This window comes from Dromiciops gliroides, chromosome 5 (genome assembly GCF_019393635.1).
Source record: "Dromiciops gliroides isolate mDroGli1 chromosome 5, mDroGli1.pri, whole genome shotgun sequence".
NCBI lineage: Eukaryota > Metazoa > Chordata > Mammalia > Microbiotheria > Microbiotheriidae > Dromiciops > Dromiciops gliroides.
In genome coordinates, this window is record NC_057865.1 from 155,144,432 (window position 1) to 155,169,092 (window position 24,661).

General features: G+C 36.1%; 1 protein-coding gene across 1 annotated transcript in view; it reads right to left on the reverse strand.

Annotated features, from left to right (window-relative positions):
- The window catches only part of HGF (hepatocyte growth factor), a 95,278-nt gene extending 72,448 nt beyond the window's left edge, over positions 1–22,830 (reverse strand). The window contains 4 exon segments of the mRNA XM_043968974.1: positions 2,584–2,696; positions 12,566–12,728; positions 22,338–22,479; positions 22,718–22,830. Of these exon segments, the coding sequence (XP_043824909.1) occupies positions 2,584–2,696; positions 12,566–12,728; positions 22,338–22,425 (364 nt within the window). The 5' untranslated portion in view covers positions 22,426–22,479; positions 22,718–22,830.
- Between the last annotated feature and the right edge of the window lie 1,831 nt (positions 22,831–24,661).

Genomic DNA, 24,661 nt, shown 5'->3' on the forward strand with positions numbered 1-24,661 from the left:
ATGCTTTACTTTTTAAAGATAGAAATAAAAATTCAATTCAAACCTGTAAGTAATTAGCTCAGTCTTATATATTATTTTAATTAACAGAAAAAGTTCTACTCTAAGGACTTCACAAAAGCATTGAGAACATTTATGACCTAGAAGATTCTGAGGTAGTTAAAAAAGCAATGATATTGGTTAAACCTTTTAAAAACATGTTAAATAAAGCAACAAAAGAGCTTCTTATTTAGATAAATGAATATGATATTTGTGAATATATGTTTTACTGTCATCTAGATTGTTTTATAAATGTTGACTTGAGATTTTCCCTATTCTTATGTGGGTTTTACTTGCCAAATCAAAGCTAAGATAGCCAGAATTCATTATGAATGCACAAGTATGTATGTGTCTTTGGAGAACCAATCTCATCTTCTGTTAAATGCATAAGACAGTGAGGCCAAATTCAAATAGAAAAAGGGACCACTAATAACCCTACCCAATATGTGGTTGTCAGTTGGCCACATATTGACTTAGAAAACCACATACTAACATTATCTAGGTTCCACTGTATTTTTATTTACTTTGTTAAATATTTCCTATTTATATTTTAATATGCTTCAGCCATATTCAGAGGTACATGATTTGACACCTCTTATGAAAGATACTTATTCTTCCTATTTTATGGAGACAATATATACAAAATTACTCTATAACCATGAAATATTTTATAAATATAAATTCAGCATAGTTGTCTTAGAGCGTCTAGCCTATGATCAGGGAAATAATTGAAGTGCATATACAATTTACACACACAATCCTTGTGCCTAAAAAAATAACAGTTCAATGTCCTAACAGGTTTTATTAAGCATATCTTGAAAGTTCTAAAAGTAAATGTGCACTATTCATTGTCATTAAAAGAGGCTAAAAATAACATACTTATATTTTATAAACTTTAGCTCTGATGATTTCAACCAATTTGAAATATTATTATAATTAATATTCTTTGGCTATTTACAATTTAAGTCATATTTTGGACATAAATAACTTTAAAAACTTCATGTTTAGGGGCGGCTAGGTGGCGCAGTGGATAGAGCACCAGCCCTGGAATCAGGAGTACCTGAGTTCAAATCCAGCCTCAGACACTTAACACTTACTAGCTGTGTGACCCTGGGCAAGTCACTTAATCCCAACTGCCTCACTAAAAAAACAAAAAAACTTCATGTTTGGTGATTTCAATCCCAAGTTAAAATTCAAAATTTACATATGGAACAGAATATCTTTGTGCTCTTCTTGGAAAACATGCCAAAAAATCAACCTCATAATGTGGATTTTTTTAATCATATGTAGTTATGTTTCAGGGATATAATTTAACCCATTTGAATCTACTTAATAAAGAAGCATGGTTATAACAGTATTTAACACTCTTTATATTAGTCTTATAAAACATTTTGAAATAAAAAATGAATGTCATCTATACTAGCTTTCAGTACATTTCAAACTTGGCACAAGAGAAAAGGAGCTTTCCTAAAATTTCTGACATCTTTTCCCAGGAGCTGATGTTCATTTTACTAATGAGCTTTTGAGGGTTATGTTATGCTGCTGTTCTGTGAGGTGTCTACCCAGTGTGGTCAGGGCATGCCAGATGTAAAAACCAATTCTGTCGTTTGAGGAAAGATTGCTAGCTTCACTTTTAGGAATGTTCTTCAAATACTTAGCACCTGTGGCTGTATGTATTTTACCAAACCAAAAGTCTTTCATGAAAAAATTGTTCAGTGTAGAACCAATGGCCATCATGGAAAGGACTGTTGTGCTGCATCTGAATAAAATGGATTAGCCACAGCAAAACTGTTTTCTTTAATTCTGCTATATCAGGTCAGGGACTTTTTTACCTTGAGATGTAGAGATTTACAATGAATCTTCACAACTGAAATGGTTATGAATGTTTTTTGTGTGTCTTTATTAGTTATTGAGTCATTGTTCAGTCATCTCCAACTCTTCGTGACCCCATTTAGGGTTTTCTTGGCAAAGATATGAAGTAGTTTGCCATTTCCTTCTTCAGCTCATTTTACAGATGAAGAACCAAGACAAACTGGGTTAAGTGACTTGCCCAGGGCCACACAGCTAGTAAGTGTCTAAGGTCAGATTTGGACTGAGGAAGCTAAGTCTTCCTGACTTCATGCCTGGCACTCTATCCACTGTGCCACTTAGCTGACGCTCTCAATTAATTAACTGACTACATAATGAATCCAATCAACTGTAAAAATCAGTTTTTAAGTTATTCTGGTGGAGGGAGTACTAATGAAGCACTGATTTGTTGGTAATATATTAACACAGCCTTAGTAATTTTTAAAGGAAGTTTTTAATCCAATTGTTGCCCTTCTGAGAGGTAACTGGGGCACAGAAGAAGGTACACTGGACAGGGAATCAGGACACCTGAGTCTCCCACTGACCAATAAGCAGTGAGGACTCAGACACATCTCATGACCTCTCTGGACAGGCTTTCCCATCTGTAAGATGATGATATTAGACTAGATGATCTCTCAGGTTGATTAAAGTTCTTAAAGTGTTTGATTTGGGAATAAAATTTAAGGAGATTCAAGTTACCTTTGTTTTCATAGAGATCAAATTCATGGTCATGCTTCTTTCTCACTCCATTTGACATGCTATTGAAAGGGAACCAATGACATCGTTTTTTTGCTTTGTCAAAAGCAAAGGCCCTGAAAAAAACATCTGAATGAAAAAAGGAATACCACTTTTTATATAGCATTTACAGTGGGAGCATATGGTATACCAAGGAAAAAATGACAGTAAATACATCATTACATAGGCACAAAAGAAAATCTAATGACATTCAAACCCTCTCATGTGATCTTTACAATAAAGAGAGAATAAAATTAACTTTCTGTGGTCTTGGCTTAAAATACCAATTTTCTCACTCATGCATTTTCACTTTTAGTTTTACATTTTTCATGCAAAAATTTTAAAAAGAACATTAAGCCATTGTGTGAAAGCACCAATCTAATCTTGTTTATTTTCTAAAATCACCCTTCTTTCAACAACAGAACTCAACTAATAGGAATAATATTTAGAGAAGAATGATCATTTATATGCTATCATATTGCATTATATTATAAAGTTTTCAGGAGAAAAAAATTAATGAAAATGCTAATGAAAAACATTACTAAGATATCTGTGTAGTCACTGTTATTCTAGAAAAGACTACAAGTGAGATTTTGTTCACTATTGTTCTTCCAAGACAAACCTCTAGCAACCTAAGTACAGTGATATACACACAAACATCATTTTAATAAAACAATTAATTTTTATTTACTTTGATCATATGTAGATATTAATATTCCTTAAGTTAGCCTCATTACCAAATTGAATTTTTCTCCCTTTTGATTCTTCAAAATTGTTAAAATTCTTCTAAATGGACTTTCATGAATATTTGCCTATTTCTATAGGTAGGTATGCAGATATACAACCAATCTAAATTTCTATTCCATAAGACTTTCCCTTTTAATTCTCCAAATGTGTACTTTAAGTAACTTTGGGGGGGGGTGAGGCAATTGGGGTTAAGTGACTTGCCCAGGGTCACACAGCTAATAAGTGTCAAGTGTCTGGGGCCGGATTTGAACTCAAGTCCTTCTGACTCCAGGGCCAGTACTCTATCCATTGCGCCACTTAGCTGCCCCTTAAGTAACTCCTGATACCCAGTTTTGTGCATTATTGATCTAACCACTTTCAAGTGAATTAATTATAAAAATCTTGAAAGATAGCTAAATGGATTTTGAAGAAGTTGATGAAAGAAAGCCTCACATGGCATCCACTTGCCCAAAATTGATTTAGAGTCTTTCATGACTATTTAATAAGTATGTTATTTTATTATATATCTATATTTTCTCAAAATATGGCATTTGTTTATTATTGCTGTGTGCATTATGCATATAAGTATTTTTGAATCTATTTCCCATTTGAGAAAGTAATAATGGGAAATAAAGTTCTTGATTTTAGAACTTCAGACATTGAACTGAAAAAAAAAACACTAAAACTGATTTTTTTTGTACTTGTCAGAAAATTACATAAGAGAATAATATATAGAGAAAGACTTTTAATCAATTAGAAGTTAAGAGTATATAAAATATTGCATAATGAATTATAGTTAGTGACAGTAGTTTCATCAGGTAGGTCTAGCATAACAACATTAATTTTTAATTAATTACATTAAAACCACTCCATCATTCTTCCTCTTACTGCATCTAATTAGGATTTTTTTTCCTTCTTCTCAAGATAATGTTAACAAACTGGCATTGTTATCCCTCTACAAAACTCCCTTTTAGTTCCCCAGTCAATTAAAATGTCTTGTAAAGGCCATCTATTCTGATGTTGTCATTGTTATCTTAATTTTTCTCATCTTCATTCCTTTCCATTTATTATATAACCTCCAACTACGTGCCTTGGTTATCTCTTATAATATCTGCTCTATGTAATCCTCCAGTGCTGAGGGGTGATGTGGAAAGAGCAATGGTCTTCAAATAAAATTATCTGAGCTAAAATTACAGTCATCCTTGTGACAATGGATAAGAGATATGATCTCTCAGTGCCTAATGTAATGGGAGACAGGCTGATGAGGTCCTAGTCCTTAGAGTCTACATGGCTATGTCTTGCCTGGTGGATTGTATAGATCCCATGCACTATTACTTCCCTGGCTCTAATCCAAAACATAGAGCAGTGAACCTGCTTTTAAGCTTGTATATTGGAGAGACTCTTTGCCTTAATTCAGAGCAATCACAGGTATAGTTTCTTTCCTGTCAGGTCACTGCATAATTATAAGACTTTTCATTCAATTTAATAAACATTTATTAAGCACCTAATATGTGCCAGGCACTGTGCTAAGAAGTAGAGGTACTAATAAAATAAGAGATTGTCCAGAAGCTTATAATCTAATGGGGGAAGACAATACACAAAAGGAAGATGAAAAGGGGGTGGTGGTTGGGATGGGTTACCAGCCAGGGATGGGGAGGGCTGAGTGGGGGTGGAATGGAATTCTGTGAAGTTAATGCCAAACAGAATTGCTGTTGGAAACTGGCTGCTGAGATGAAACTGAGTATACATTTAGTAGGTTAGAGGAAACTCACTCAAGAAACTCTCGTCCCTGTTAACATTTAAGTGAAGAGGAAGAAATGCTCTGGGCCCCAACATGGGGAAAGAGGTAGCAACGTCAGTGGAATGTCACAGCTGCCTTATCTTCACTCTTGGGCACCACGTGGCTTTGAATGCACAGTCTCTCTATTTCCTTTGCTTCTTAATGATTATTCTTTTGATTTTATTTCATCTTGGGTAAATGAGTATCAGAAAGGGAAGGGATCAGGTTATGACAATGTGAGTTTTTCAAAAATGTTTGAAGAACTATCAAAAGTCCCCTCAGCAACAGCATCCAATACAATTAATAGTTGAATTCAGTGAGAAGACAGCCCTGACAAGTGATCTACTTAACTCATCCCAGCAATGAATTGACTAAGAATCCAAGATACCATGTCTTGTAAGTAAGAGATTAACTCATCCAATTCCACAACAACAAAAGATGAACGTGTTGGGGACATCTTGATGGAAGAAAAAGATTTCCAGAGCAATCAAATGACTTTTGCCCTAGTAGGTGATAAGGATATGTGCTAATTTCAATTTGGGTTAGTTCTCCTGTTGCTATACTTCAATCACTGCTATACTTTCTCAGTAAATAATGCTTGGCAAAAGCTAATTGATATTTATTGATTAATTGGTAGTTGGCATAAGTTAACTAAGTGATATTGAACATACCAGTAGAGCCTTTTGAGTGATAACAGTTAGGGACTTGATTTGCTAATTTGAGTGATAGTTCAAAGAGTGAGCCCATAGTTGGTGCTACACAAGATTATTTTTAATTAAGAAAATGTATATATTACAAATTATACTACTTAACTCTTGGGGGCTTTTGTGAAGATAGGTCTTTGTAAACTTTTAAGTGCTATATGTATATGTCAGCTTTGTTGGACATATTTTATCTTATTTATCTATCAAATTAATTCAACCTTCTTTCTTTAATTTCCAGACCTAGATACATTTCATCTTGGAAAAATCTTAATAAAAGCCTAATTATAAGCAAGCCATTCAGATTCCTTGAGTATTTATTATATTTAAGATGCTGTGGAGATAAAAATTATGACACTTCATCTAGTGGAACAAGTATTTGGAGACAGAGGACCTACATTCAAATCTTGTTTCATTGCCTCATTGTTTATGTACACTTTTACAAATATTTTAACCTTCCTGTGCCTCAGTTTCCTCATCTGTACAATGAGTAGGTAATAGGTGACATGTAAGGTTTCTTTATCTCTGTGATTCTGTGATCTTATAATCAATATATTCTGTAGTCCAATACCTCTCCTCCATCTCTTGGAATTGCTCAGTTTTCTACACTGAAGTCTTTTGTGATCCCACCAGATACTAATACACACCTTACTAAAATGACCTCATATTTAATTTGTGTATGTGTATGGAGAGAGATAGATATAGATATATGTTCTGTATATACATATACATACACATACACATGCTGTCTTCCCATTGGAATGCATACTTTAGATCAGAAACTGTTTCGCTCTTGTCTCTGTATCCCTAGCACATCACTGCCTAGCACATAATGTTGTTGTTCACTCATTTCAGTCACATCTGACTCTCTGTGACCCCATTTGGGGTTTTCTTGGCAAAGATACTAAAGTGGCTTGTCATTTCCTTCTCCAGCTCATTTTACAGATGAAGAAACTGAGGCAAACAAGGATAAGTGACTTGCCCAGGGTTACATAGCTATTAAGTGTCTGAGGCCAAATTTGAACTCATGAAGATGAATCTTCCTAACTTCATGGCACTCTATACAATGTGCGACATAGCTGCCCTCTACCACATAATAATAAGCACTTAATAAATGCTCATTGATTGCTTGAAAGTAGGGATATGGTAGGTCAGACAGGCAAATGAAATGAATACTCTGATTAAAATGTAACCAACACTGAAGACATGATGACAGTTTAAATTGGTAACCTGCTCATCAACTTATAAACCTAAGAGATCTTAACATAGTAATTTTTCTATTTGCATTGTAATTATGATTTTAGGTATAATTTCTCATGGTTGCAGATGATATCTTTGGGGTCTTATTTGTACTCTTCAATAACAGATGAGGTCAATCTAGAACACACAAGTTTTGCCAAATTTACACAGATGTTTCCACATGTGGAGGTTGGCTTTTTATTGTTGTTGTTATTTCCATCATCCTTTTTTCATTATTTTATTACAGTAAAATATGTTCTGAATGTGTTGTACAAGCTTATACTATGCCTCTCCTTGAGTTTATGTCTTCAATGACTTTTTATCTTTAATAATTTTTAAACTTGATCTTAAGAATACTCCTTTTATTTTAACTCTTTCTTTGAAGCATTTAGTTATGTTTTTTTTTCCCCTCTCTAACCAACTGAGAATTAATCAATTAGCATTTATTAAGGGGCAGTTAGGTGGTGCAGTGGATAAAGCACCAGCCCTGGATTCAGGAGGACCTGAGTTCAAATCTGGCCTCAGACACTTGACACTTACTAGCTGTGTGACCCTGGGCAAGTCACTTAACCCCCATTGCCCCGCAAAAAAAAAAAAAAAAAAAAAAAGATAATCCCTGCTCTCAAAGAACTCACAGTCTAATGGGGAAGATAACAAATAAATCATCTGGTCATATTTCCTACACAGAAAAGATGAGGCTTAATAATACTTATATTCAAGACCTTTCACATTCTGATCTCAACCCACCTTTCTAGTTTGATTTGTCAATATTCTACAACTCAATGGTCAAGCCAAAATGAACCACTAACCATTCCCCAAATCTTTTTCCTCCCTCTTATGCCTCTTTGCCTTTATTACAATGCTCTCCATGCTTACCGAAAATGCATTTTCACCACCTACTTTACCCCCCATCAATTTTTATTTCTTTTCCATCCTCTAAGAGATGGAGTAATACACAGAACAGAAAAGGAGAAAAGACAGAATGAAGAGTAGTTTCAGATTCTAGTTCTAACATTCATTAGCTATATTCAAGGACAAATCACTTCAACTAAGTTTGATGAAAAGAAAACAATACATAAACTCTAGCTATCACACATGGATGTAGTGAGAAACATATTTGGAAACCTTAAAGTACTATTTAAATATGAATTATTGTTATTATTTAAAGCCTATTTCAGAAACCATGTTCTCCAGATCTTCACAGCTCAAAGTGGTATGCTTTTCCTGGAAATTATCATATCACTTTGTTTCTATCATTTTCATATTATAATTTATATTGTGATTAATATATATCCTTGGCTTATCTTCCATTTTAGATATATTCCTTGATGTCAGGGAACATCTTACGCATTTTTCCATTACCAAGGGAATGGTGCCTTAAGTTACTATAGTGCTTTATAATACCAGGCACTTAATAAATGTTTTATGTAACAAAGTCTATAATAACAGCCAAAATGCTTAGTAGTATTTTCTTAAGGCAGAACACTAATATTTATGTATCTGTGTTCCCACTTGGTTCAAAGATGCTTTGGCAGCCATGATGGGTTTTTTTTCCCTCCAGAAGTTCAATATGACTTCCTTGTCTCTGGTCCATTAAACAATGGGGATAATATATAATTTCTTAATAAGCTGTGAACTAAATTCAGAATATCACAATTTTCATATACAAATGGAAATTATAAAATTGGCAAATCTGACTAAAGCAGAGAATTCACATTGAAGATATAAAGAGAATAGTATCTCATCCCTGTATCCAGGGAGACATTTGCTATTCGTAACTCAGCCACAAACTAGAAAATAAAACTAACATGATTTAGAGGAAAGATTGCTGATTTAGGAATGAGAAAATCTGAGTTAGAGTCTGAGATCCTTTACTAGCTATGTGATACATGTGACACTGGACCTCAGTTTCCTCATCCTTAAAATGAGGGCAATAAAGTCCTATGTCAGGTTCTTGATGGTTCTAGGTCTATGATAATGGAAAATCACCACCATTTATGAAGAACTTTATATTCTGCAAATCATTTCACGTGATGCCTGATATTTTCTCACAACAATCCTTTGAGGTTGGTACTATATTATCCCCATTTTACAGAAGAGGAAGCTGAGGCTGAGAAAGGTTAAATGACTTGCCCAAGGACACACATGAGGTAAATGTCTGTGGCACTATTTGAACTCAGTTCTTCCTGACTCCAGGTTGAATTCTCTTATCTACACCTCTATTGCTGATAACAATAATAAACAGTTTGATTTACTATATCCTGAAAAGACTGAAAAAAAATAGTGCCCATTGAGTGCATGGCTTATTGTCTGAAAGAAGAGGTATGCCTTAAAGAAATTATTCCCTTTAAATTTAAATTATTCCCTTAGAACATCTTCTGACAGCCAGCTTCCAGTTTAGACCTATTGTTTCACTCTGCCCGTGTTTGGGTAGTACTTCTTCTGAAAAAGACTTAGGGGTTTTAATGGACTACAGTCTTCTTGTGAGTTTACAGTGAGACACGACAGCCAAAAAAAGGCAATGAGATCTTGGACTGCAGTAAGAGAGTAAGAGCTTCTAGGAATAGCATAATGAGAGTCCCACTGTAATGTTGCCCCCATCAGAATTCATTTGGAGGATTATGTTGAGTTCTGGGTCCCACACTTTAAGAAAGACATGGATAGGATAGTGTCTAGAGGAAGCCAGTTAAGATGGAGAAGGGCCTTGAGTTCATACTATATTTAATCAGTTGAAGGAACATGTAGCCTAAGGAAGAAAAGACTTGGATTGGTCATGATAGCTGTTTCTAAGTATTTGAAAGACTATTATGTGGAAATGGGACTAGACTCATTCCTTCCGATCCCAGAGGGCAGAGTCAGGAATAAAGAGTGGAATAAAGATGCAAATTTAGACTTCATGTCAGGAGAAAAAACTTCCTAATAATCAGAACTGTCCAAAAATGGAATGGGCTATCTCAAGAGGTAGCAGATTCCTCTTCTTCAAAGATCTTCAAGGAGAGACTAGACAACCACTTATGTGTGTTATACAGGGGAATCTTTTCACAGGTGGATTAGACTACATGGCCTCAGAAGTTCTTTACTGGCAAATCTCAGATTCAATAATTTCTGGGATTCAAATTCTCTCCCCTGGTGTATTAACTATCTCTTATAGCTTTATGCTATTCGTAAATTTAGGAAGCATAAAATCTATTCCTTCATCAAAGTCAGTGATAAAAATGTTGAACAAAACTGAGCTAAAGATAGGATCATGAAACTCCATATTGGAGATGCATATATTGGAGTTGGCACTGGTCCCTCTCTCCGACCACTTATTTGGACCTATCTTCTTACGTATTTATATCGTATATGCAGGGCATTTCAAAATTTAGTGCAGTTTTAAGCGTGAGTAGCTTAAGACTTTGGAATACTGTACACATATCATATAAACACACATATATATATGTACATATTATATATGTGTTCTCCTCTTTTAGACTTATTACCTTGATGACAATCTATTTCATTTTTGTATTTGTATCACTAGTGTCAAGCATAGGGCCTAATGCCTTGTAGGCATTAGTTAATAAACACTTATTGTTTGATTAATGTGCTTATAACTTTCATTATAGTTAGTAGTTTACATGTCTTATTCTCCAACTAGGTGGCAAATTGCTATCTGTTGAATTTATTAAACTCCTCTCTTCTGACTTGGTATGATGTGACAATGTGCCCACATACATTTCCAGAGTAAAGTTTTCATGAAATTCACACCCCCCTTCCCCAATAACTAGCTTGCTGAAAATAGTGACTGACAGAGGTTAAGTATAAACAAATAAACCACCAGACATTTATTTAAATGATGTGTTAGGTTAGTCAGGGGATAAGAAAGCAAAATTATCACAGAAGTCCCAACACAATTTCCTCCACAAATCCCCACTACATTTCTTTGCTTTTGCAAATGTCCTTTAAAAAAAAACACATTGAAAAACCACAGTCTTTGTAGGTAAGAGGTCCAGAAGGAAGGAATCCTGTGTAACCAAAGCTTTCATTGATATTACACTCTGAGGTGTACAAAAGGATTAAAATCCATCTAAATAGTTTGTACAAGTATTATTTTCCTCATTTTATAGAAGAGAAAACTGAGGGGCAGCTAGGTGGCGCAGTGGAGAGAGCACCAGCCCTGGAGTCAGGAGTACCTGAGTTCAAATCCAGCCTCAGACACTTAACACTTACTAGCTGTGTGACCCTGGGCAAGTCACTTAACCTCAATTGCCTCACTAAAAAAAAAAAAGAAGAAGAAGAGGAAACCGAGCCTAAAAGAGGTTAAGTGACATTGCCAAGGTAACAGCACAAGTAAGTACCATAGATATGACTTACTCCTGGATTTGCTGACTTCAAGTAAACCCCTCTTTCCCAGGAATACTATACTATGTACATGGAGAGTTCTCTCCCTTCCATATACATAAATGTACAAAGACTCCCTGAAAAAATTTTACCAGCCTCTCTTCTGCATCTCTGACTAATGGTACTACTGAGAGGGATTCTCACTAGATTTTACCCCTCTATCCCTAACTCAAAAAGTCCATTGAGTTCTATATTATGTGGCAAGGTTACAGACTATACCTCTGATTTCATTAGTTTATGGAACTACTGGAAGATGAAACTACATCTATACTTTCAGATAGGTACTTTCTCTACAAATTTGTTTTAGAGTTGCTTAGAAAACTGAGAGGTTAATTGACTTTCTCAGTCACACAGCCAAGAGTGCAACTTGAACTTGAGTCTTCCTGACTCCAAAGTCAGCTCTCCCACTATAATGCTACTTCTTTCCTGAGGGATAGAGTAATTTTTCATTGTCAAGTCACATAAGAACTGGCAAAGGATAGCAAGCCCTTCATTTGACTCTTCCGATGCCATTTCTAATGACCTTATCACTTTTCACCTAAACATTTATCATGTCTCTCTGCTAATGCCTTTTCAACATCCTCTTTTGCCAAAGCCAAGCTCTGTAGATATTGTCTGAGCCTCTCAACACCTTCTATTCTCAATCTCCTGAGCCTTTGACACAAGTTCCTATAAATCCTGGCTGTTGCCCAATTCTGCAGTTCATATTCTCAAAATTCCTTCTGCTTCTGTTACCAATCAACATTCTGAATACATGGCCTAGAAGTTTAAAAGGAATTAAATAAAATCAATCCAAATGAATTTCATTTTTAATAATCAAAGCTGTATGCATAACAGAGGAAATCACAAAACACATCATAAATTTAAGAAAGATAAACTTTTTTTGTTAGTTATTTCTAACATCCTGTTCTCCACTCTCATTTCTCCCTAGCGTTTCCTTCAACTGTATCATAAGGCTCCTGTGACAAGAAGTTTAAAAGATGCAAGTCTAGATAGCATAGGCCAACTACATCCTACCTTGGACACCATTTAGAAGCATGATGTAGTGTGTGTATAGGCCATGTGGGTGTATCCTATTAGTAGAAAATTCCTATCAGAGCAATAAGGAGGAACTTACTTGCAAGTGAATGGAAGACCTTTATTCCTAATACATCTCTTGGCGCATTTGTCCGTTGTGTTCAGCCTTTTGGTTTTAATATTCAGTGATGAGTCTAGTCTGATTAGGGTAGTCTTTGCAGACTTTTTGAATTCATGTAGGGTGTTTCTTTTCCTCTGGCCCTCTATGAGTAAAAACATTCAAAAGAAAAAAAAGCCTTAAAGGATAATTTTCAAAAAGAATAATTTTACCTGACAATGTCAACTTCTGAAAACAGTCAGTTAGATAAATTATTGTAAGGGAAGAAAAAGTTAGGCGATAAGGGCAAAGCAAGGAATTGTCGTCATGCCTAGTCACTAATCTACAGTCTTTCAGAAAGAGGATGCTCTCACAAAGTGGGACAGAGTTCATTCTGAAGAAATAAATAGCATGCTCTTCTCCAAACAGCATGAAAGCAAGAAACAGTGCCAGGAGCAAATCATGTCATGTTTCATATTGTATTTTTGCATTTCTTCCTGCATTTTGTCCTTACATAAATTAGAATAACTAGCAAAAGCCATTCAACCAAAATTTGACAGGCCAGAAGTCACTGAAATCTGTACATGGGACACATAGGCTATATTTGTTCTACACAACAATTAGGGAGAGAGAAAAACTATATTACTTAAAAAATTTCTCTCTCATTTATTATATGAAGTCTTTCTTCCAGATAATATTTTTTTCTATTCCTGCATTGTTTCTCTTGATATCCAGCCAAGTGTGGTTAATCAAAACTTCATCTTTTAATGTGTCTCATTTTTCTTTATAAAAGAGTCTTCGAGGCTACCAGATAGCACAAAGTTTCCCATTAAAAAGCAAAATAACCCAGGAGGACATGATATTCATTCTAAAAGGGCTTAATTTCATGTAGTCTTGGAAGAATTGAAAATGTTATCTTTCACTTAACCATTTACCTCAATTGTACCAACTACTAATTACTACCATTACTCGACCCTGCACAGTTAAGCCTGTTAATAGATTGCAGCTACTGACTGGGCAATCAGGGTGACTACAGTCTATTAAATGCCTTATATGGGAGCCATTTCTGAGACAAGAAAGCTTTCTTTCTTCTGCTTTACTATTTTCCCCTTAGGACTACAGAAACTGTTTCCCCCCAGGGTTTGGTGGAAGGACTATGTGTGTCCTTTATGTATTTAATAGCCAGAATAAGAGAGAAGTATTTATAAGAAGTCAGAAGATCAAGAAAGAAGGTAGGGAAACTGAGGAAGGACAGCCAAAAAAAACTCCAACAAACAAAAAGCATGAAAAGTTCCAAGGAATTGAGGTCTAAATAGGAGGTGGGACTTCTTTGAGATGATAGTAGAAGAAAATATAGAAAGAGAAGAAAAGAAGGATGTGTGTTTGTTTTCTTTAAATTTTGTTTTTGTTTTTCAATTAGCTAGTAGTGCTCTTCTCCCCTTTTCTTCTTCCCCCATGCATTGAAGAATTAAAAGAAATGAAAATCCTCTCAACAAATATGTATCATGAAGTGAAAGAAATTCCCCACAATGACTCCAAAAATGTGCATTTCATTCTACATATTAGTTCATCATCAGCCCTAGCATATGGAAGCTTTGTGTTATTTTGATCTGTTTTAAGGTATAACATGTATAAAGGTAACTTGTGGAAGCATTCCCTATGAGTTAAATTTGCAGACATACATGAAGAAGCAAGGCAAACTGGGACTGCAACAAGGAGGGCATTAAACATGCACAAAAAAGTACCCAGTGGGCAAAACTCCATGTTCATAAAACTTAGAAATATGGGGTAACACAATGAGAAGTCAGACATGGCATGATAGTTTGCCAGCAACCACTGGCTCCTGTTGCTTTATTAAACATTCAGGTTTCGTCAGCTTCTGCTCAGACCTGAAGAGTACTATAAATTAAAGAAATAAAGCATTTTATTCCTTGTTTTTATATGTCTCCAGAGAGTATGCCTTTCAAAACCTTCATGTTCATTAAATAATGATTTTTCACTCTCTAATATGTATAGATATACTCCTGCATATATCAATATATCAAGGATCCATAATTTCATCAAAATGGATAGCCCATTAACTAATGCAGATTTCAACCCTTCTGTGCTTTTATAAATGGCCTGATAAATTGTTGTTGCCCAAAAAAAGTTCATCAACTAATAAATAGCCATTTTTGATGATGGGCCAATCCAAACTAGGCCAGTCTTTTGATTATAGACATAGAGTCTATCCTATATTAGAAACTTTTGTAGCTTGATCAGACCTTCTAGCCCATGGGATTTAGAGCTATTTAAGTCCTTGAAATCACCCATTCCAAACCACCATGTTTTACACTCAAAAAACAAACAAACTAACTTTAGGCACAGATAGTTGGAATTATTTACCCATGGTCATATAAACAGAAAGCAACAGAACTCAGGTTTTCCGATGTCAAATCTATGCCTTTTCCATGATTTCCTAAGAATTATAGCGCAGGGTTCCTTCACTTTTTGAGGAAGCAGCTAAATAGAATGTTAACAGAAGAAAGTCCCATGTGGAGACTTGAAAAGGTAAGTTTAATCAAACAAAGCACTAAATCATTAAGTATCTGAGTGAATACTATGGGCCTAGCACAACACCAGCTGCCAGGTTATAACTATCTCTCTTGTCAAACAACACTGGCTAACTCACATACAAATCAAATATCTCTACCACTTATTCCTAGCTGGGAAGTTGTTTTAATGAGCATTAAAGAGTGAATGTTCATTACAGTTTTTAAAATCTTAGATAAAAAGAACTATGTGATTTTGAAGTCTTAGGATCCATAGTTCCATTTTTGTCAGAGAGATTCAGAAGAAAGCATCATTTTCTCAAGTGAAAGATGTGCAAAGTTCTTCAACTTCTGGCTTCTATTACAGTATTCTATTAATGAGAGATAAGTTTTTCCATCAGGAGTTTCTACTTCCTTTGACCTCTGTGTACTGTTTTCCAGCTGTCAGGAGTCATCCTAATCTTAAATATTTTGACTTCATTTTTCATTTTGTATATTTCCCAGAAAATTGTGGAAGTTAATGGAAACAGAAAATCTATTAAAATAGGGTGACTTCCTTAACAACAGCATGAGCAAAGTATATGACTATTGGAATGGTTTTCCAAATGAATCATGTTAAAGTAAAAGGAAGATGGTTCTTAAAATTGGCACAATATCATCTGGTACAGCTGATGTGAAATGATTATGTGTAGCCAGGGGCAGGAGATTGCATAAAGACATTGGTGAGTCTGAAGGGAAAAAAAAAGTCAGAAGAATGATATGTTTGTAAATGGTTTTCATTAGAGAAATAAAATCAAACAACTTCATGTTTGCACTGAGATTTTATGTTCTTTTACTTCTTTCACATCATGAATAAAAAGAAGGTTAATAAACACATTTGGTTTAAAGTGAAGACATCTTTGTTGTAAATGCCACTTTGTTGTGCACTGTGGTCTTCAGATTATTGGTTGTTTGGATTTTTAAATTTTTTGTCATATTCTTATTTGTTGTTTTAGTCCTTTTATTTTAATTTCAGTCCTTTAATTTTAATAGGTCAGTGACTCATTACTCAAAACTCAAATTTTAAGCAGTGCCTACATCATATAAAACTTCAGAACTCATAAACCTAGAAAATATATCTTCCCTCTAATGAAAAAACTAAATGCAAAAAAGATTTCATTCAAAAATGACACTAGAAATAAAATTCTTTGCTACAAAATATTGCCCCAGCCTCTCTCTGTGTATATATGTATACCTATATATTTATGTTTGTGTACATGTATGTGTAAATCTGTACAACTGATTTTGATTGCACTGAAAATACCCAAGATTAAATCTGGAAGGATCTTATTACTTTGGGGGGGTGGGGAAGAGTTGAGGAATTTTGAGTAGAGCTTTAAGATTTCAAAACACTTATCCTGCTTAAAGCCTCTTCACCTCCTCCACCCCTAAATTTATATATGTGGCTGTATATATACTTTACATATATACTTCATGTGTACTGTATATATACTTTGTATAAACTGAATGCATTATATATACATTATATAATATAATATATAATGTTATATTATATATTATATATAATAATATAATATATAATACATTATATATACTAGGCTGGATAAGTGTTTAGAAACTTTAATTGAGAGCTCTACTTAATATTGTTCCACCCCCCTCAAAAAAGTCATAATATCCTTCCCAACTTAATCTTTAGTATTTTCAGTGCTATAAGAATCAGTTGAAAAGATATACACATAGATGTGTGCACACACATAAAAATAGATAGATGATAGATACATATGTGGGAAGGGAGGAAGGCAGAAGGAAGGAAGGAAGGAAAGAAGGTTGGGACTATATTTTGTAGCAAAGAATTTTATTTTTAGATGTCATTTTTCACATACATATATGTATGTGTGTGTATTTAAGACAGGGCTTCTGGGGCAGCTAGGTGGCACAGTGGGGGCAGCTAGGTGGTGCAGTAGATAAAGCACTGGCCTTGGATTCAGGAGGACCTGATTCAAATCCAACCTCAGACACTTGACACTTAACTAGCTGTGTGACCCTGGGCAAGTCACTTATTCTGCAAAAAAAAAAAAAAAAAAAAAAAAAGACAGAGCTTCTTAACCTGTGTTCCACAGACCTCCAAGGGGTCCCTAGAGAGACTTCAAGGGACACATGAACAGGGACAGGATTAAAAAAACAAAAGAATCTTTAATTTCACTAACCTTTAGTTTCCTTTATAATTTTATATTTTTTATTTTATGCATTTAAAACAGTATTCTGGGGAGTGCAGAAGATTTATCAGGCTACAAAAATGTTCCCTGACACAAATAAGGTTAAGAACCTTTGTTAAAACAATAATTAAAACAATGTATAACTGTGTGGTCCTGGACCAGTCACATAAAGTCTTTTAGTCTCAATTTCAACTTCTGTAAAATGAAGGTGATATCAGTAGAACTTACCTGACAATATTGTTCTGAGGATTAAATCAATTGATATAGTGTTTATTTAAACACTTTGCGTACCTTAGAAACTATATCAGGTTTTTAAAATTATTTACTACTACCACTACCATTACCACCACCAATACTACTACTACTCCTACTACACCACATCTGATTATGCTGTGTCATTCCCCTGTTAAAAATCTGAGGGGTCCCCTATTGCCTATAAAACAAAATACAAACTCCGCAGCCTAACATTTAAGGTTTTTTACAGTCTGGCTCCAGCTAACCTTTCCCAACTTATTTCATTTTATCACCATTCCTGTACTCTAAATTCAAACCAAATTGTACTCCCACATGTTCCTCAAATTCAACATTTCACCTCTCACCTCTCTGCTTTCCCATAGGCTACCTCATCCCTTCAGGAGATTCCCTTTTTATGTTCACTTCTAATAACCTACATCAAGAATCAGCTCAGTTTTCACCTAGTCCGGAAGTCTTCCCTGATCTCCTCAGTCACATGTTATCTTCTAAAATTATAACCATGCTGTTTGTTGTCATTTCAGTCATAGCCAACTCTTTGTGACCCCATTCTTGACAAAGATATTGGAGTGGTTTGCCATTTCCTTCTCCAGATCATTTTACAGATAGGGAAATTGAGACAAATAGGGTTAAGTGACTTGTCTAGGGTCACACAGATATTAAGTGTCTGAGGCCAAATTTGAACTAATGAAGATGAGTTTTCCTGATTCCAAGTTCCATGCTCTATCCATTGTACCACCTAGCTGCCCAAAATTATAATCATAGCATCATAGATTGGATTCAGAAGGGACCTCAGAAGCCATCTAGTCCAAGACTTCCATTTTATAGATGAGGAGACTGAGACCCAGAGAAGGTAAATTATTTGCCTAGTATCACAGAAGTGACCTTATGCACTTAGCACAGTGGCTGACATTGAATTGGTAACAGTAGAGCTAAGTTTTGAATCTTGGTTCAAATCCCTATCATATCTACACCACACTGCCTTCTATATTCACTTATCCATGTACACACTGTAGCCATCCTCCAACCACATGGCAAGAATATAAGCTCCTTAAGAGCATGGATTGGAACCAGTGCCTTGTACATAATCAAGGTTATATAATTGTTTGTTGAACTGAAGACAGCTTTGACTGAAATAAAAGGGCTGAAAAAGCATCCCTGAAAATCACTATCATTCCTTCCCACTCTCAACACCCCCCCAGGGAAAGTCTCTGGGTAATGGAAGAATATGGGAGAAATATTTTGGTGAATATGTTTCCTATCTAGTCCCTTATTTAATTTACTTATTCGAGACTTAAGATTGTTAGGAACCTAGCGAAAAGTAACAGCAAATAGTTCCAAATGTATTGAGTCCAAGGTGCTTTAAGAAAGACGTATTTCTCCCTTTGGTCCCTGGGCCAGATACTCATTTCTCTTAGTACCTCATATATTTTCCTCTATGTGGGAGCTCCCAGTGACTTCAAAGGGAGGTCAGTGCAGGAAAAGGATTTGCAGAGTGTGGAAAGAAACAGGAATCTGGCTCCATTCACTCTGAAAAGTCTGTCCACATGATTAAGGATTAGCAAGTATGAAGTGGTGAGATGTTAAGATGACAATAAACAAATAATTAAAAGGAATGGAGAACAGAAGATGTGAGACTCTGGAAAGAAAGGCTCTGTAGACAAATTTACCATTTTATAATTATTTTCATAGATAAGTAAAATTTATGAGACCAAAAGAAATCTATAAGATACTAAAGAAGCTATAAAATCACAGTTATGAAAGATCCATTGATCTACTGATAGAAGAAAATAGTTCAGAAATTATACACAGATTACAATGAATACTTTCTGTTTCATAAATAGCTCACAAATATGTCCCAGTTTGGTTTAGAAGGTAAAATCATGCTGTTCTATATAAACCTAATAATCCCTTAAAATAATAAGATCATAGATTTAGTGCTGGAAAAGCTTTTAGATGCCATCTAGTCTTCTTGTTATTATTGTTCAGTTGTGTCTGACTTTTCATGACCCCATTTGGGGTTTTCTTAGCAAAGATACTGACTGGAGTGGTTTGCCATTTTCTTCTCCAGATCATTTTTTGAAACTGAGGCAAACAGGGCTAAGTGACTTGCCCAGGGTCACACAGCTACTAAGTATGTGAGGCTAGATTTGAAATTAGGTTTTCCTGAATGCAGGCCTGGTGATCTAGCCACTGCAACATCTAGCTGCCTGTAGTCTATCCCAATAATTTTATAAGATGAAGAAACTGAGACCAAGAAAAGTTAGGTGACTTCTCTGAGGTTATACAGGTTATAAATGACAGAGTCCTAATCTGAACCCAGATTCTCAAACTCTAAAAGTAGTTTTTCTTTGAAGTTGTTATTGTGGGGAACTTCCTTCCTAGTAAAATTGCCTCTGTTACTGCCAACTCTCCGCTGATTGGTTGTCTAGTAAACCTTTTCTTAAGGTTCACCTGGGTACCCAGTATCATAGATCTTTACAATTGAAAGTGACCTTAGAGATCATGTCTTCCAAACTCTTCACTTAACAGATAGGGAAACTGATACCTAGAGATAAAGTCACTTGCTTATAATTACTGAAGTATTATAATGGAAATTGGTGATCTGAACTGAGGTTTTCTGGCTCAAAGTGCCATGTTCTTTTACCAAAAAGCACTGTTATTATTAGGTTTATAAATTTAAAATTCAGTCTCAGTGTTACTGTTGTTAAACAACTAGCTGACATTTATATTATACTTTGCAGTTTACAAAGTAGTTTCCTTGCAACAATCCTGTGAAATAGTCCTAACTGTCCTCATTTTTGAGATGCAGAAACTGAAGCTCACAGAGATTAAATGACTTTCATGTGATTACCCATGTAGAAAGATGCAGAGGTCAATAACTTATGTTTTCTGACTCCAAGTTCAGAGTCCTTTACACTGTATCAAGATGTCTCTAATCCATAATTATAGCTCTACTTTCAGTTGTTATAAGAACAAAGAATAAAATAATAAAAACTGAAGAGCTCTGCTGTTAGATGACAAGAAAAAGAAACATCTTTTTAGTGTATTTCAAAATGGTCTATCAATTTTACACTCATTGTATTGTCCACAGTTCCAAAGGGAAATTATACATCAGAAATTACCGAGCTAAACCTGCATCCCAAGCAAGGTAGTATTAACTCTAAGACATCCGCTTCATGAATTATCCATGGCAAATTTTTAATTCCCTCTTGGTCTCCCCCTACTAGCCAACACACTTCTGAGAATGCAAGAGCATTTCAGCATTAGCCAAAGTAAAATGTAATTAAGAAGGTGAATCCCCTGCCAAAATCATATATTGTAATTCATTCCAAAAACAAAGTTGTTCTTTCAATTATTTGCTGTGTGGACTTACATACAATTGAGAGGAAAGTATGGTTAACAATACTATGATATTTATTTGAACCATATTTTAAAACTTCCTACAGGTGTTCCTGACCTATAAGAAACCACCACAATAAAATTATCCATCATCATAATTTACCTACATAGTAGAGTATACTTAGACATATCTGGAAGAAGAGAAGTCTACTTTTTCCTTTCTCCAGAAGTCTCATCAAAAAAGCATTTTAGTTGACCATTCTCAACCTAATGGCTTCCCTCCATAAAGGACACCACAAAATAGATGCACCAAAGAGAAGTCAATTCCCAAAGATTGATGATTTTCTCTCCTATCTATTTAGCTCATTCTTAGCATTGTCAAACCCTGGATTTCATCAGAAACTGGATCATGAATCTGATTATTCATACCTAATTTAGTTCAAAAGATATGGCCAATTCTTTGTGTTGGACTTGGAAAAGGCTACATCTACCATCTGGTCATTCATTCCAAGCTCTGTATTCCCCCATGCCCTACATGTTCACTGCTTTCTCACTTCAATATTCTATCTAGCCACTACAATGATAATACAACCAAATACAGATGTTTCCTCTTGTCCTGATAAGGACTATAAATTCCTAGGAGCAGCAAATGAAATATTCTCTAAACTACCCAGACAATAGCCATTCCCAAATGACTCCTTTAGAACTCTGAAGTTTGGGGTAAAAAGTGAGAAAAAAAAAGTGAAGCTGCTCTTGAGCCTAATCAAAGCCATATTCTTACCATTTATGCCTTCCATGCATGGCAGGATGCCATGGACAGATACCCATGGATGGAGGGGAAGAGGGAGGGAGGGAAAAGGGAGGTGGGACAGAGAAGAGAAGAAAGAGGAGGAAAAGAGGAGAGAAAGGCAGAGTTGAGAGAAGAGACAACACGGTTACATTTTTCTAGCATGCACACATCCGGTGTTTGATTTATATTTCTCAAATAAAAACATCTATCTATATATCTATAAATCACAATTAGAGGCTGAATCTTGGATTATAAAATGGGTGCACAGACTGTTTTGGAGAGGTGTCATATCTAGAGAAAGGATGAATCTCCACAATACTGTCCATCACTTAAATGCACTCCTATTCAGATCCTCTCCCCAGCTTTAAACTTCCCCAAACAGGCAAAGTTCCAAACCAGTGTTAGCCCTTTATTTCTATCCCACAATTCATACCCATTAAGCTAGTGAGGAAGAGAGGATGGGGTACTGATGATCCCGTTAATTATCCTTTAAAAGGCTTTTCAACAGAAAAGAAGTTAAAAATGTACGAAGAGGTTTTTGTTGTTTTTTTTTAAGACATTTAAACTTGGAGGAGAAGAGATGGGGAAGGTAGGCTGTTGTTTTTTAATGAGTAAGGAAAAAGAAAAAAAAAAAAACAACTAACCTGCAAAGGAAATGGTGATGGGAAGAAGAAGGAGATGTTGAAGGACCTGATGTAGCACCAGTATTGGCAGAAGTTGGGTCACCCACATGGTGCTGGTCTTGCTGGCAGATCACACAGAAGGAGATGCCTGCTTGAAAGGATCCTGTGTAGAGGCAGTTACTAAAGGAGCCAGCCTGCACCGAGCTGCTTTTTATTACGATGAGCTAAGTTTGTTGTGTGATTAACTGGAAAGATCTAGGTCTGAACTCCCTCTTACGGTAAGAAACTGTTTAACAACAGCCCTTAACTCTTGTCCAACCTCCCCCCCTTCCCCCCACCTCCCCTCTAAACAACACCAAACAGATTCCAGCCCCTTTCCCTAGCTTAGGAAGGAAACTTACAAAAGAAAAGGTCACCTGGCTTGAGGCCAGCTTCAATTTGGAAGCATAAGCACCAGATCCCTGTGACTCGAATCAGAATAGGGAAGAGGAGGAGGAAGATGCAGATCCGCCAGTTAAAACTAGGCAAGGCAATAAGGACCAAGCCTCTCGATTTTAAAAGCAGGCAAATGCGAGTGTTCAAATGCCTATTTGGGAAAAAGAGGAAGGGGAAGCAGAAAGATCTGAAACCAGAGAGTTGCCCTCCAGCAAAATGTGCCCTAAGCTACAGATCCTGGGTGGTTTCTCTGCTAGAACCACCTGGGGATTCCAGTTAAAGGTATTCATTCCCTGGGGTTTTAGAGAAAGGGGGAGGAGGGAAATCAGCCCAGCCTGGGGTCCGACCTAGCAAAGGGTGGGGCCAGAGCAGGTAGAGAGAGGAATAATTAGAAAAGAGGTGTTGTCCTGGGGAAAACGGCCATGTTCTCAGGTGGAAGGATTCCCTTTTAGGTTTGGGCCAGAACACACACGTGCACACGCACACGCACACGTACACACCTCCAGGTGTTTGACAGACGCTACATCAGAAACTCGCTTGCTTGGGGGACTGGGATAAAATCAGGTGGCATTATCTCCAAAAATCTCTACAAGACTGGAACAGAAGGAAGGTATGTCCCAACGCCACCTCTTCCCCTCCTTACTCCGCAAATCAAGGTAAATAGAACACAATATAAGAGCAAATATTTCCTGTGACAGAATTTTCTCTTTAAAGAGAAGAGGGGAAACCCCCACAAATCTTAGGTTTTAGATCATTGTGCTGACCTCAGAGGCAGTACATTATATTGGAAAGAGAACTGGATCTCGGGTCTGGGGGAACTGGGTGCAAATTCCCAATCCCCAGTTGCAGCTTCTTGTCGCCTGCTCCCCTGCATTTGGGAATTACTGTGTTTGGGAGGTTTTGTCAGCCGGTTGGCAGTCAAACGTTTATTAAGCTCCCAGGACACATAGAAAACATAATGTATAAAGCATAAAGTGTAAGGAGCGGGATTCACATGTTAAATCACTTCCCACACCCTCTCTGGATAATTCTCTGGGGGCTTTCTTTGCTGCTAACACTGGTACTAGGATTTTAAATACCACTTTAGGAAAATCTCTGAGGATTTTGTGGGGAGTCCCTGGCCCTGGGGCAACTTTGAAGTAGCCACAGGCTTCACTTAGGTGCCACGAGGAAAACAATCTTCTCAGCACTTTGACCAGCCTCCTACTTGCCCTGCATACCTATGGGAAGTGGTAGAGTAAGGAGGGACGGAAGAAAGAGGAAAAGATAATTAGGGGAGTAGAATTTGGACATAGTGTTATGAAGCAACCTGTTTTCATTCAGAAATGGGGAGCAAAATGAAAGTCACTCACACACCGCCCCCCATCCACTATAAGAATTGATCCCATGCCTACTCCCAAGGATCTCTTCTTCCTTCCACTGACCCTCTCCCTTCTCCCTCCCCATTATCAACCCAACTCAGTTTGTCTTATTTCTTCACATGTTCAGGACTGCAGGGGAAATTTAGGAATTAAAAAATTTGCATCTAATTAGGTTGAGAGAATTCTAATATTACCATGATTACTACCGTCCTCTTCTCAATAAGAAACAAACAAAAATAAAAGAAGACAAAAAAACCCTCTAATAAGTACTTCATCAGATCATACATGTAGAGTTATAGGAACCTCAGTTTTTCTAGGTACTCAAATAGCCACCTTGCCTCAACAAATGATCTCAAAATTCTTATATCCCATGCTCTGTCCACTTTGGCAATATGCTTTTTCCAAATCATCTATGCTCTGGCAGAAGGACTCATTGGATTTGCTAAGGAATGATTTTTTTTTCCCCTGGGGAAGCAATTAAAGTATTTAAACATCTTCTGTGAGAAGTGGAAGATACTGTATCAACTGAGTCGTGTGTGTGTGTGTGTG